Source organism: Megascapheus bottae, chromosome 16, assembly GCF_031878675.1.
Source record: "Megascapheus bottae isolate mThoBot1 chromosome 16, mThoBot2.hap1, whole genome shotgun sequence".
NCBI lineage: Eukaryota > Metazoa > Chordata > Mammalia > Rodentia > Geomyidae > Megascapheus > Megascapheus bottae.
In genome coordinates this window covers 24,131,107-24,145,895 of record NC_143524.1, presented here as the reverse complement: position 1 = coordinate 24,145,895, position 14,789 = coordinate 24,131,107, and the positions used below count along the sequence as shown (strand labels likewise).

General features: G+C 43.0%; 1 protein-coding gene across 1 annotated transcript; it reads right to left on the bottom strand.

Annotated features, from left to right (window-relative positions):
• Nucleotides 1–2,027: 2,027 nt before the first annotated feature.
• Nucleotides 2,028–10,126, bottom strand: Kcna4 (potassium voltage-gated channel subfamily A member 4). The gene is made up of 2 exons (XM_090347959.1): nt 9,618–10,126; nt 2,028–6,544 (listed from the first exon to the last, which is right to left on the bottom strand). Exon 2 carries the CDS (start codon nt 5,745–5,747, stop codon nt 3,771–3,773), a length of 1,977 nt encoding a protein of 658 aa, XP_090204085.1. The 5' UTR covers nt 5,748–6,544; nt 9,618–10,126; the 3' UTR covers nt 2,028–3,770.
• Between the last annotated feature and the right edge of the window lie 4,663 nt (nt 10,127–14,789).

Genomic DNA, 14,789 nt, shown 5'->3' with positions numbered 1-14,789 from the left:
GTTGAAGACTCTAATTAGGATGTGCCTCAAATGGGGTGATTGAGGTTAACATCTGAAAAACAATGAAAGGATTTCCCCATCTTCAAATTTTCTTTTTGTCTTACCACACCTATGGTGGCCTCTAACAAGATAGCCTTTTAAATCAGTTTCACTGCACCTCTGGAAGCATTTTTTTTTTGCCAGTCCTGGGGCTTGAACTCAAGGTCTGACTACTGTCCTTGGGCTTTCTCAAGGCTATAGCTCTACTACTTGAGCCACTGCATCACTTCTGGCTTTTTCTATGCATGTAGTACTTAGGAATTGAACCCAGATCTTCATGCATGCTTGTCAAGCACTCTATCACCAGACCAAACTCCCAGCCCCTGGGAGAAATTTTTTGGCACTATAAAATTTACACAAATGTTCCTAATGCTGTTGGCCCCTAGCTTTGACTTCAAAAAGTGCTATAAACTCACAACTTTACTCAATGCCCTGGCTTTATACATTTTCTGTAAGAGCGGTACTCATACAGAAATGCCTCCTGAACAAGTTGGGAAAGCTTAAAAATTGTCTTCTCAGTGTAGAATCAAATGGTAGAGTCCCTTTCAGGAGGTGGAGAGAGAAAACATCTTCAGCAACTCACAACCTAATACTGAGTTTGGAAGTATGACTGTCACTTCTTTAGTCCTTATCCTAAAAATACCATATGAGACAAAGGCAGGCTCTAGGAACATCAAATGATCATGTTTCCAGAATTCTCAGAATGATTCACTATAACATGCATCATGTTATAAACTTAATACAACTTTACCAATTTAGAAAGGAAATGTCATAGAAACAATGAATTCTGATACACCTTCCATTCTTAACATTGCCAAATTATTGCTACTGCTATTCTATCATGTTTAATCAACATCCTGTGCTAGAATCAATTTTTTTGAATATGCAACTTGTTCCAGTTGGGGATGATAAAAAACAACAACAACAAATCAGTCTTGCATTCACAGTTAACATTAAGGCCATGCTACGCTCAAGATTTTGATCAAAAAGAGGAGACTCCAATAATTAGTCAATATGTAAAGCCACTTATTATAAAGACACCAAAACTAAAGAAATAAACCACATTTTTTACAGTATATGAAAAACCTAAAAATAAAAAAGTACAAAAAAAAAGAAAAAAAATCTGGATGAAACTCATGAGTTTTTCCAAAAGAAAGATTGAATAAGCCACTCACCAGTGGCTCATGCCTGTAATGCTAGCTACTCAGGAGGCTGAGACTTGAAAATCATGGTTCAAAGTCAGGATGACTGTCCAGAGATTATCTCCAATCCAGAAATGGAGCTGTGACTCAAGTGATAAGAGGCTAGCCTTGAAAAAAATCCTCAAGGTCAGTGCTTAGGCCCTGAGTTCAGAAATAAAAAAAATCAAGCAAGAAAGGAAATGAAAGAAAGAGAAGGAAGGAAAGAAGGAAGGGAGGGAGAGAGGGAAGAAGGGAGAAAGAAAGGAAAGACAGATTAGCTGGTTCTTGAGCAATATCAAGCATTGTATGGAACTTAACATTTCAGAATTTTCATGTTTTCTTTTGTTTGCTTTCTATAATTCTAGGGTGTAACATGCCGTCTTTTTAATTAATAAGGAAATCTGGGAATATAAATGTGAAGTGATTTTTTCCAAAAGAAAAATGAACAACTCAAATAGCATTAACTCTATCCTAGTGCTTGCTAAACTCTTGCTTCAACCCCCAAATATATTAAAATGTCACCTATAAAGACAATCATATGATGGAATTTTTTTCTTTGTTTTTTGTTTAACTTTTCATTCTCAAGTATTAATCTTTGATTCTCACATTTAATTAACTCCACTTTTTGCTACTAGCTTTTGCTTCCTCATACAATGTTTCAAAAGGACTTTTATGTTCTATAAGTAGTGGAGAAAGAGCCAGAAGAGTGTAGATTTACTTTCAATTCTGACACTGTATTCATTTTGAATTTCAAATACTATTAAAGGAGAGGTAGTATCAGTGAAATAAATCATATCTTGGCCTAATTAGACTCTAGGAAAGTCAATTCCATGCCTTAGTTTCCTTTTCTTACTTGTTATTGTCAGAGTTCATGGTGCATTTGATACAATCTGCATGGTATTTTTCTCCCAAAGCACTGAACCATCTTTTTTTATAAGTATCAGAATTTTAAAAAATGGATAACATGGCTTCTTATTTGTGTACAGTGAGTTTTCCAACCAATATTTCATTATGATCTATATATGAAAAACACTGATCACCTCACATTCTAGAACAACTTTTAAGCTAAATGTATTTTTAAAGAGTCATGTAATATATGCGATAATGATGATGAAGCCAGATGTCTTGACCCAATTCTTTCTCATACTCATTTTTAGGAAATAGAATGCTAAAATCTGAGGTGAATTCCCACATTCTTATCCTCTGCAGCTTTACACACACACACACACACACACACACACACACACACACACACACACACATAGAAAAAAATGAACTTAATGAAATCTAGCATTTCTATTGCACGTTTAATAGAAAGATCTGAAGCCATAATCAGTATAGCTGCTGGGCATCTTATTTCTTCAAGAATACTTTCAGTGCATGCATTAACTTTGGTTAAATTATTCTGGATTTAAAAGGCAGAAGAATACTTAAAATAGTATGGTTTTTAAAGCATCATTGTAACAGATCAATTTCAAATGATTCTTTTGCTGAATTTTACTCCATAGTCCCTTTGTAGATCAGTTATTTTGATATTTTTAAAACAGGAGAGAATCATGTGCTGTTTGTGTGATTGTTAATCTCACACAATGCAAAGAACAATAAAACAAGACTAAGGAATCATTCTTTCAATGATTGTCATTGAACTGATACATTAGTAAACATTCACAGTATGAAGTTTCTCTCCTTCTTCAGAATATAAAGTAGTGCAAAGGGGAAAAAAATTCCAGTCCTGTAACCTGTGAACAGAATTTGTTACATTTTTCTCCAATTGCATTTCTTCCAGAATGTTACGCATTTGCTTTTATATCTTCTCAAAATTATAATAAAATATAATCAATTTCTAAAGGCCCCTGCAGCCTCTTTAAAAGTTAATTTCCAGTTAAAAATAAACTTTAATTAAATCCAAGATAAAATCGTGACCTATATTCTATTAAATAATTTACTTTCTCTTTTTTCTACACAATAATTTTTACAACATTTTAAAAACAACTACAGAATCCAAAGACATAGGAGATATTAAAGCACTGATAAATAACTGCTCAAATTCATTAATTCTTACATAGTAAATACTTCGAAATGCCAACTTTTCCCATCACTTCACAATTACCAACAATGTTGACAATTTACTTACACATACATACACATTCCTCTCTCTCTCTCTCTCTCTCTCTCTCTCTCTCTCTCTCTCTCTCTCTCTCTCTCTCTCTCTCTCTCTCTCTCTCTCTCTCATCCACACACCCAAGCTTTCCATGGAACCATCTTTACTATTAACATCTTTTCTCCAGGTAATGTGCAAAATTCTTGCATTCTCATAAAAATATAAAGACAGATTTGCTCCTATTTAAGCCTCCCTCTTCTCCAAGATGTATCATTTGTTGGATATGTAATACAAGTTTAGTAACAATTATGCCATGTATTACCATTAAATGGCATACTACTGTATGCACTGAAATCATTTGCATATTTCATTTTCATAACTGTACTCTATGCATAAATATATTTGGAGATGCTGGGGGGGGTGTGGCAGTGGCTGGTGGAGAAAGTGATTCACACATCAGTCTCCACAGCCTTTGCGTTAGAACAGTTGTTTTTATCTGTCTCACTGTCATCCCCCTTCCCCTGACATTTCTCTTCCTTTGCACACAGAGATTCCTTAACCCCTTCTTCCATCTCTAGGTACTCTGATTTGTCACCCAGGGAAGAAGAAGTCGAGCTCCGAAATTTCTTGAGCAAATTAGAAGGGAGGTACGGGCAACTGACTGCGTTTTGTGTCAGCTGCGTCTGTTCCTCGTTTTCTGTCTCTCTGTGGTAGAAATAATTAAAGTTAGAGACAATCACTGGCACTGGCAAAGCAATGGTTAAGACACCCGCAATGGCACACAAGGACCCCACAATCTTTCCCCCTACGGTGATGGGCTTCATGTCACCGTAGCCCACAGTTGTCATGGTTACCACAGCCCACCAAAAGGCATCTGGGATGCTTTGGAAATGGGTCGTGGGCTCATCCGCCTCTGCGAAGTACACGGCACTGGAAAAGAGGATGACCCCGATGAAGAGGAAGAAGATCAGGAGCCCCAGTTCCCGCATGCTGGCTCGGAGGGTGTGACCCAGGATCTGCAGGCCTTTGGAGTGTCTGGAGAGTTTGAAGATCCGGAAAACCCGGACCAGGCGAATGATCCTGAGAATGGCAAAGGACATGGCCTGTTGCTGCTGCCCATTGCCACCACCCCCTTGCTGCTGGGCCAGATCCGTGCCCAGGGTGATGAAGTAAGGCAAGATGGAGACGATGTCAATGATGTTCATAATGTTTTTGAAGAAGAGGGCCTGGCTAGGGCAAGCAAAGCAGCGGACCACAAACTCAAAGGAAAACCACACGATGCAGACTGTCTCCACGATGAAGAAGGGGTCATTGAAGATGGTGTGCCCTGAATTCTCCAGGTGGGGTACTGCTGAGGTGTCATTCACCAACCCACCGTGCCCACTGGCACTCAGTGCCATGATCAGATCTCTGTCGTCCCTGAACTCGGGCAGGGTTTCTAGGCAAAAGATGACAATGGAGATTAATATGACCAGGACGGACACAATGGCTATGCCCCTGGCTGGACTGGAGCTTTCCGGATATTCAAAGAGAAGCCAGATCTGTTTTTTAAATTCATTCTCTGGTAGGGCCCTGTCCTCCTCTTCTCTCACGAAGCCTTCATCCTCCCGGAACTTGAGCAGGGCCTCTTCTCCCAACTGATAGAACTTCACCTCCTCTGTGAAGATATCGCAGGGGACATTGACTGGCCTCTTCAGGCGACCCCCTGACTGGTAATAATACAAGATGGCATCGAAGCTGGGTCTGTTCCTGTCAAAGAAATACTCGTTGCGCAGAGGATCAAAATACTGAGTCCTCTTTTCGGGATCCCCCAACAAAGTCTCTGGAAACTGGGCCAGCGTCTTCATCTGGGTCTCAAAACGTAAGCCAGACACATTTATCACCACGCGTTCACAACAGTCGCTGTAGCGCACCGAACTGTAGTCACCGCCAGCCGCCTCGTCCTGAGGCAGCAGGTCGGTGTAGGAGCATTCGTCCCCACGTTCACCTTCACTGTAGTAAAACCTTCCCTCTCCTTCCTCTTCCTCCTCCTCCTCCTCCTCCTCCTCTTCCTCCTCCTCACTCAGCTCTCTCAGGATCTTCTCCTCCGAGCCACTGGGCATCAGGTCCGTGCAGTGAGGGAAGCTGCTCTGCCGGTGGTGGAGTTTCTTCTTCTCTGACCTCTGTCGCCTCCGCCTCCGACTACCCCGGCTGCCTTGAGGGTCGTGAGACGTGCAGGCCCCTCGTGTCTGGTGGTGATGATGGGGTCCCCCACCAGAACCCCCACTGCCTTCCACAGCAGCCGTGGCAGCTGCCACAGCTGCTGCTGCAGCAGCCCTCGAGTGAGCAAGCCTCTCTCGTTCCCGAGCCCGGGCCTGGGCTGCATAACCATAAGGCATGTGACTGTTGCATCCTGAGCTCTCAGCACTCACCATCGCAACCTCCATGGTGATGATTTGGGGAAATGGCTGGTTCCAGTGGTAGGAGAAAACAGGAAGCTAGAAAATAGGGCAGCTTCTTTTGCTCACCAAATTAAGGTAAGTTTGGAACCTTTAAGCAGATTGCTTGGAAGACTAAGGATATTTTCAGTCCAGCTTTGCATTTTCTGTTTTTAAATTCGCACGCCCCATGCTCTCCTCAGAGATTCAACATTGCTCTCCAGAGCTTGGCTACTCTAGATAAATAGTCTAGTGGCTCCACCAAACTAAGTCACAAGATGTTGGCATTCCCCAGATAACCTATGCTTGGGGCAGGGGGTAGAAGTTTGCATCGGAATATATATCTGGGGTGTGGTCAGTGATGATGCTGTTAAATTCAAGGACAGTTAAGCCTTGGACAGTCAACAGTTGGGCTTAAAAATTGAAGTATATTTACTCTGCCATGGAAAGTGTCCAAATCCCAGTCCATCGAATTTAAATAAAATGAAAACACCTCTTTAGTTTTATTTAGCACTTGCCCTGTAGTGATGGATTGACCCATGGTAAGATGTAGCTTAATGTACGTCCAGCCATCGCTGCTCAAAGCCTATCAGGATGGATGATTCTCCACGCTCTAACTTAGTTCCTCAATGGCTGCCTGAACCCAAAGGCAATGCCAAACTGCAGGTAGCGGCAAAGACCTTTAGAGGTAGGGAAGATGCCAGATGAGAGGTCAGCAGAAGCAAACCCAGCTCTGAGGTCTCCATAGAAATTAAAGAAATGCAGAACATCCTTCAGCTAAAAATCATGCAGAAGAAGCACTTCACCTAAAAATAAAAAGATGGAAAACAAGCATAGTAGAAAAAAAAGAGGAATCAAATCATAAGGAGCAAACAGAGTTTTACATCTTCTACACTTTCTTCTCTGGTCCTCAGGCATTTCATTTAATACACACCAAGAGATCATAAATTTTCAGGAGTACGGGAGCAGGTTGTTCTTAAACCTTTCTCACCCTACATCTCTTTTTCCTTCTTCTTTAGTTATTATTTCTGCTCCGTCAGTCTATTTTTCATGGTAACTCAATTACTCTTCTTTTCCACCCACATGGATCTTGGTTCCCAATTCCCCCTCACTAATTCCAGGTTGTAATTCTTTTCATGCACACTATAATGCTATTACTTTATGACTGTGTCTATCATTCATCTCAAAGCATTCTGATTCATTTCTTCTCAAAATTTGTTCAGAATTAAGCAACCATTCCTCCTTTCAGGATTAGGGAAGTTGGGGGAAAGGAACCCACCAATGTTTGTTGGTGTAGACTCTGCCACTTAAATGAACTTCAATTGTCTCATCTACGAAGCATAGATAATATAAAATGACCACCTCTGCAGGATCAAATTAGATAGTGGGTATTGATAGCATACCATACTTCCTTGAACACAATGGATAGCAATAAATACATCAACTATGAATAATGGGAGTAACCGATGCATTTATTGTTCATCTTCCCAATGCCAAAGGTTTATTTCTATCTTGAGTAACGAATAGAATGCAAGGACATTGGGGCATTCTGACCTTCACCAATGATTGCATTAAGTGGGCATTCCTTGATTCATGAGCCATGTCCTTGTATTTTCTTCTCCAGATTCCTGAATGTTCCCTACCACCCACAACTGAGGAGCTAATCTCAGTTTCCACATCTTTAGCAATCATCCTCTCTCCATGTTTCTCCATGTTTACACCAATGGCTCTAATTACACTCTTTTTTGTTTCGGACTCTCATTATACTTTTGTCACAGAACTATCTACCTTGTAAATCCTAGGTTATGTGAATTTTGTTCCTAGCCTATCACGAATGACTCCCTTACAAACTGTATCTCCCATTTCTCCAGTTTATCACTATCTTTATTTCTAATCTCCCACTTCCTGGTCCCCTGTTGCCTGCAGTCCAGATCTACTCCCTTTACCATCCACTATTCCTGGGTTTCCTTCCTTAGTTTTCTCTCTCAGGTCCCCACCCCCAAATGCATCTTCTCAGCCAGGACCTATAAAACTTATTCCTCACTCCTGTCTCCTCTTACTTCTTTCATTTACTATATCCAGAGGACTTCTAATAATGCAGAAAGTGAATTTCCCAAGAACTGGAGAGGATGATGACAGAATTAAGGACATCCACCAGCTTCTATTACTGGAAGCACTTGGGGAGTGTAAGAGAAATGGCTTTCTGAAGTCATTAAAAGATTCAGCTCTTGACCACCTGCTGCTCCTTGATGAACCTGTCTGCCTTGCCACCTAAATATGCTCAACTGCTAGGAAGTGATCAGCAAGGAAATGACAGAGTTTCTCAATCATACACATTCTCCTAGAGCAAGAGGAGGGTCTGAAACATAAAACCCAGAACACATTCCCCCGGGGAAAAGTATCTCATGTAACATTCCATTTCCTTTGCTTGACTCCTAACATCATCTTGTACTCAGAACTGTTTACCTACAGGAGGTTTCCAACTCCTTTACTTACTAAAGTAAGTACCCTAGACAGTGTGGGGATTTAGATCCTTTAAAGACTTACAGAGGCCAAACAGGTTGAGCAGTTGCTCACCTCCTTTCCAAACTTCTCCAGTTATCATGCATCATCTTTCAAACAAATCCTCAGCATAATTGAACTTCGCATCTATTTGCATACTGTATACACACTTCTCCTACCCAAGTGACTCCCACAAATTCACAAATTAGAAAGATCTCCTAATTCACCGTCAACTCGATGGCAAATATAAACTTGTCCTTTTCCTGCTCTGCAACAAAAGAATTTTCTGTTTATTTATTTAAGTAGCTCTGTTAGTTTTTGTCCCTTCCCCCTCAAATAGCTAGCTATCTTCCTTTTAATTGGTTATCACTGTTCATGATAAAGGAAGGGAGAAAAGAGAAGAGGAGAGGAGAGGAGAGGAGAGGAGAGGAGAGGAGAGGAGAGGAGAGGAGAGAAGAGAAGAGAAGAGAAGAGAAGAGAAGAGAAGAGAAGAGAAGAGAAGAGAAGAGAAGAGAAGAGAAGAGAAGAGAAGAGAAGAGGAGAGGAGATCACCCTTGCTCCTTCACTAAACAGGACTGTGGTTTAAACATTTTCATAAGGTTTTCTTATGAGAGTATCTATTGAAGTAGGAGAGTTCACAGGAGAGAGACCTTTACAGGGAATTTTCTTTTCTTCTGAAATACTATAAAACTAACAGGATTTTGCAGACTACCTACCCATTCCTTAGTGTTTGTCCTTCCAAACACAAGCCAAGCTTCCTGCCCCTCCTCCTCTCACCTCCTCAACAAGGAGGCTGTTTTCATCTCTGCTTGCTAATTCCTGCAACTGTTTTAAGGGTGGTACCTGAACATTCCCTGGGAACAGAAGACAGAGAATTTTTTTTAAAAAAATGAGATAGAGAATGAGAAGGGCTAACACCATGAGAAACACACACTTTCAAAAAACGCCATTTATACAGTCTCTGGGTTGCTCCAACGCTCGGGGAAATGCACAAAAATCCAAAGGTTGGGAAAGGCAGCAATACAGACCCGTTCACCAGCTGTTCCCAAAAAGAAAGGAGCCTGTGAGGCTGAGAAGAGCAAAACCAAGCTGCATCTGAAGTCCACCTCATTAGGGAACGACATTTTTAATTGCGCCCTTGCCTCCAGACCTAGGTTCCCGCTCGCTGGGGCACGCTAAGCCGGGCGCACTCACCCCTTCCCAGGGGTGGGCCCCCTCGAGCACCGCGTAGCATCTGCACCTCCCTTCACCCACCTCCTGGTTTATTTTTAACCGCCTTCCATTCATGCCCTTCTGTCACATTCTGGATATTATGTATCCCTCAAATGTCCACAGTTTCTGAACAGCCAAAAGAGGAAGAAAGGTATCCATACTTACCGTTCCCCAGGAGGGACGAAAGATAGACATAGAGAAAATTCCCCGCTGGTTTGTTTTCCCGACTCTAAGCTGCCACAGCTGGAGGAGGGGAAGAATGGTTGGGATTGGGGTGTGGGGGTGGGAGGGAAGGGGGACAGAAATCACTGGGGTTTGGCAGGTGGAGGCTCCCAAATATCCCCAGAACAAGTTCCGTTGCCTAGTCCGGGTGGGCGCAGAGTCCTGGTTTCTAAAGCCAGGGAAATAGGTTGTTGGGTGGGGGAGGGGTGGGGAGGATCGGAGCTGCCCACCCCCCCAAAGAAGACCCCTCCCCAAGACTCCTTGTTCCTCTGGAGTTCGGCACCACAGCTGGTCTGGACTGGAAAGGGAAGTCAAGACACACACACACACACACACACACACACACACATACACACACACAAAATCCTAGACAGCAGCGATCACTTGTTAAGCTTGAATTCCTCCGATATCCATCCCTCTCTCTCTCTCTCTCTCTCCCTCTCCCTCTCTTCTCTGCCTCTCTCAGTCTCTCAGGCTCTGGCTGGCTGCGGGAGCCGCACACGCCTCCCCTGCCCGCGATCGCGCCCGGCGGAGGCGGGGCCAGGGCCGGGCCGAGGGTGTGGCAAGCCCGGCTGTCTCCTGGGGCGCCTCCCGGAGTGGCGGGGGGGGGGGGGGGGGGGGATGGGCACAGTCACGACGCCTTGCCACTCTCCGCCCTCCAGCCTAGCCCCCGCCCCCCCCCGCCCCCAGCAACTCGCAGGCTTCCTGGAAGAGATTCCGGGAGCACTTGGCTATATGGCTTCCCCTCCCCAGAGGCCAAGAGCAGAAGCCCTGGAGGGAGGGGGAGTGGTGTCTTCCCCACTGGAGCTGGGATGGGAGTCTCCAAGGCAGTCCAGGGGCACCCGGGTTGGGTGGGTGCAGTGATAGAAATGGGGTGCCTTGTGTGGAGGGACGCATCTAATCCTTTCCCTCCCTGACCTGCTTTCTCTACGTCTCCCCTGGCACCCCATCCTCCGCTCTCCTCCAAGAGGATTTGCGGAGTTGGAGGTGCAGCTTCTGGCCACGATGCTAATCTGACCAACCTCCCTCCTCTCCACTCAGAGTGTGCCCCATCTCTGCCTCAGTCTGACTTGAACGCCTGAATTCGGTAGGACCTCCAGCTCCAGGTCGGGCCTCTCCCCAGGGGAGAAGACCTAAGGAAAGCTGTGTGTGGTCAGGGTGGTGGAGCCCCCGCCAGAACTGGAGCCCCGCCCAGGGCGAGGCTGCACCCGCCACACACCAGTACTGGAAGGAGAGAAGGGGCTGGCATCAGGGGTTAGAGGTAAGGCAGGACAAGAGCCTTCTGTAAACCTGTTGCTGCAAAAAGAAATGAGGCAGACAGAGGTTTGACTACTTCCCGGGAGGTCTTGAGCCCAGTAATCTCAACTGTATCATCATCATTAAAAAAATAATAAATCCATCATCATCCATTGCAAACAAACAAACCAAAAAACGCATGGCTTACTCAAGAGGCTGAGAACAGCATCACTACGGTTGGGGCCGCAAAGTCCCTGAGACTCTTACTTACCTCCAGTTAACCAGCAAAAAGCTGGAGGTAGAGCTGGGGCTCTAGTGGTAGAATGCTACCATTGAACAGCAAAAATTAAAGCTCAGGGACAGCATCCAGGCCCGGAGTTCAAGTCCTAGTGCCCCAAAATAAAATAAAATAAAATAAAATAAGGCATGGAGGCAGGCAGGCAGGCAGGCAAGGAAGAAAGGAAGGAGAGAAAAGGAAAGGACAGAACAGGAAAGGAAAGGAAAAGATAGGATAGGAAAGGAAGGAAAAGGAAAGGAAAGGAAAGAAAAGGTACTCTATACCACCCCTACTTGCCAGGACAGCACCTGTGCCCTCAGCAAGGGCATCCCCTCCAGGGATAGTCCTGCAGATTGCTTAAAGGGTAGCTTGTGGAATATTTTGGATGTGGATTTAAATATACAATTCCTACAAATCCATAGGAAAAAGAGGTGGAAGGTAAGAAGCATGAATTTACACACACACACACACACACACACACACACACACACACACACACACCACACATCACTTCCAGAAGCCCAAGTGACAGTGAGACCAGGTTTCAGGGTATGGCATGTGTCCCTGCTCCACTTAATGAGCCAACCAAACAGTCCTGCACCACTGGAGCAAATCCGACCACGGGCTGGCCAGTTGGCACTGGGTGGCCACTGCTGTCCCTTGCCGACAGCTTTGTTCCAGGGCCCTGTTGGGCCTCTTTCCTTTTGTGGTGCTGAATTAATTATTAAGGAAAATATTCCTGAGCTGAATTATAGATATACCCTGTGCTCACACACTTAGTCTCTGTTGGCACAGTGGACACCTGGAGAACAGTTTTTCATTACTGCTTGTCTTTTTAAATAATGGGGGGGGGTCCAAATTGTAATCCTCGAGAAAAGAACCTAGTCTAGAGTCTGATTTCCCTAACTTCTATCTAGTATAGCTTGAGCTTTTGACATAAATAAATGGACCTGTGACTCCTAGAATTCTTTTGCAGGTTGGAGGAACTTAGAGAGAGGCAGACAGACAGACAGACAGGGAGACAAAGAGAGAGAGGGAGAAAGAGGGGTGGGGGATAGGAGAGAGAGAGAGAGAGAGAGAGAGAGAGAGAGAGAGAGAGAGAGAGAGAGAGAGAGAGAGAGAGAGAGAGAGAGAGAGAAAGGGGGGGGAGAGGTGTGCCTCTCTGGAGAAGCTCTTATTTTCAATTAATTCCCGATAGCAGTTGTGCTGGCAAATAGGAAGGGTAGATTTCCCCCAAACTAGGACAATTCTTGAAACTTGAAAATTCTCTGAGCTGTAATAGGAACCAACAGTTAGGGGTATATGACAAGATAAAAAAAGATCATAGATCTTATCAAGTTAAAAATGTCCATTTTTCAATATAACTGCTATCTTTAGAACATTGTACAATCTTATTTTCAACTCTCTGAAAACATTCCATAGCTTCTCTGAATTGATCACACAAATTGCTTTGGGAAAACTTGTGCAAAGGTCCCATCCCTCAGCTCTGACTTCTATTGTCCCAAGACACCTTCAGTGAGCCAAGTGTAAATACAAATTATCTGCTTCTGGTATGTATGAAACTATACAGTGACTATACCAAACTGTAGAGGTACAGAGATATTTCTAGCCTGTGCACAAAATTATCTTAGCTTGGGGGACTTGTGGGATACTAAGTGAGTGTATTTTCAGAGTTTTTATTCTCTTTGAGGATTATGGTCCAGTGAATTGTGGGGTTCTGTTTACTACCCCTTTATCTCAACAACCTCCTGGAACAGGAAAAGCAATTGCTATATCTTCAGTAAGTAGCATTTTACCTGACCCAACCAGAATGCAAACAAACAAAGGAAGAGGCTTCTGTTTACCAAGAAAGTCCACTTCATGTGGTGGTGGGGCGGGGAGGTGGGGGGGGCGTTAAAGATGGAATTGTGCAGTTGAGCTCAGGGCCTGGGCACTATATCTGAGCATTTATTGCTCAAGGATGGCACTTTACCACTTGAGCCATAGTTAGATCCACTTATGGATTTTTTTTTTGGTGGTTAATTGAAGATATATATCTTGAACTGTTCTGCCTAGACTGTCTTTGAAATCGGATCCTTAGATCTCAGCCTTCTGAGAAGCTAGGATTACAGGTGCAGGCCACCAATGCCTGGCTCCAGGATCACTTTTTAACTGCTCACTCAGTCTCCTAACTCTAAAATTTTTAAAGTTCTAAAGAGACGAGAAGGTAAGAAAAATAAGAGGACACAGATCCCTTTCTCCAGAATTATGGACAGAGCATCCTATTATTTCTTTTTTTTTTTCACAGTCATCCTCATTGCTACTTTATTCACAATAGACAAATTATGGAAACAGCCCAGATACCCTATAATAGATGAATAGATTAATATATATATATATACATAAACACAATGGAATTTTACACAGCAATTAAAATGTCATTTGCAGAAAAATGGATATACCTAGAATAAATCTTTTAGGTTACATGTTTTCTTTCATAGGCAAAAGATAAATCTAAAATATACAAGGACATAATCAATTACACAGATCTCTAGGCATTCACACACAATGAGATCAAAGCAGAATATGCTTAAGAGGGAACCAAAGGCACAATGCCTAGTGTACCTGACGATACAAAATAGTTTTCAAAATGAATTCCAGGAAGTGAAAATGAGGTTTTTGTTTTTTTGCTCTTTTTGTTCTTTTCGTTCTGTTTGCTCATTTGTGTGTCTTTGGAAGGGTAAGGGAAGGCACAGAAATGGACAAAGAATAAGAAAATGCAGAAATGGTACACACTGAACACTATGTTGAAAATGAACTATACAATTGTGGGTGGGGTGGGAGAAAAGAACTAGGAGAGAGTGAAGGAAGGGGTGACACTATCAAAAAAAACACTTTTTTGGAGGTTATGGGGCTTGACCTCTATGCTTGGGCACTGTCCCTGAGCTCACCACTTCTGGTTTTCTAGTGGTTAATTGAAGATAAGAATCTCAGGGACTTTTTGTGCCCAGGCTGGCTTTGAACCACGATCCTCAGATCTCAGCCTCCTAAGTTTCTAGGATTACAAGCATATGCCACTGGCACCTGGCAAGAAATGTACTCTTTGAATGACTCTTTGAATGTAACACTAATCCTCTGCACATCACCTTTATAATAAAAAAAAGCTTCTTAAAATAAAAAAAAAACAAAACCACGTGCCAGAGGCTTACAACTCTAATCCCAGCTACTTAGGCTGCTGAGCTAAGAATGTCAGTTTTATGTCAGCATAGACAAGAATGTGCATGAGACATATGTATTATATAGAGGTCATAGAGGTTTATGTATTATATGTATACATATATACATATATATACACATATACAATATATATATGGCCAACAAATCAAAGTGGAGCATTGGCTCAAATGCCAGCCATGAGGAAAGGAGCAGAACAAGAATGCCACTCAGGCCCTATTATTTCTTATACAAAGGGAATCTTCCAGCTAACTTTGACTTACAGTCTTTCCAATAACTCTTCACTAGAATTTCCCATTCTAAGGCATATATTACTTGGGACATCAAAAATATGTATATACTTGTGATCATAGTGAGTAGCTTTTTTCATTTAAGCTTCTGCAGAAAAA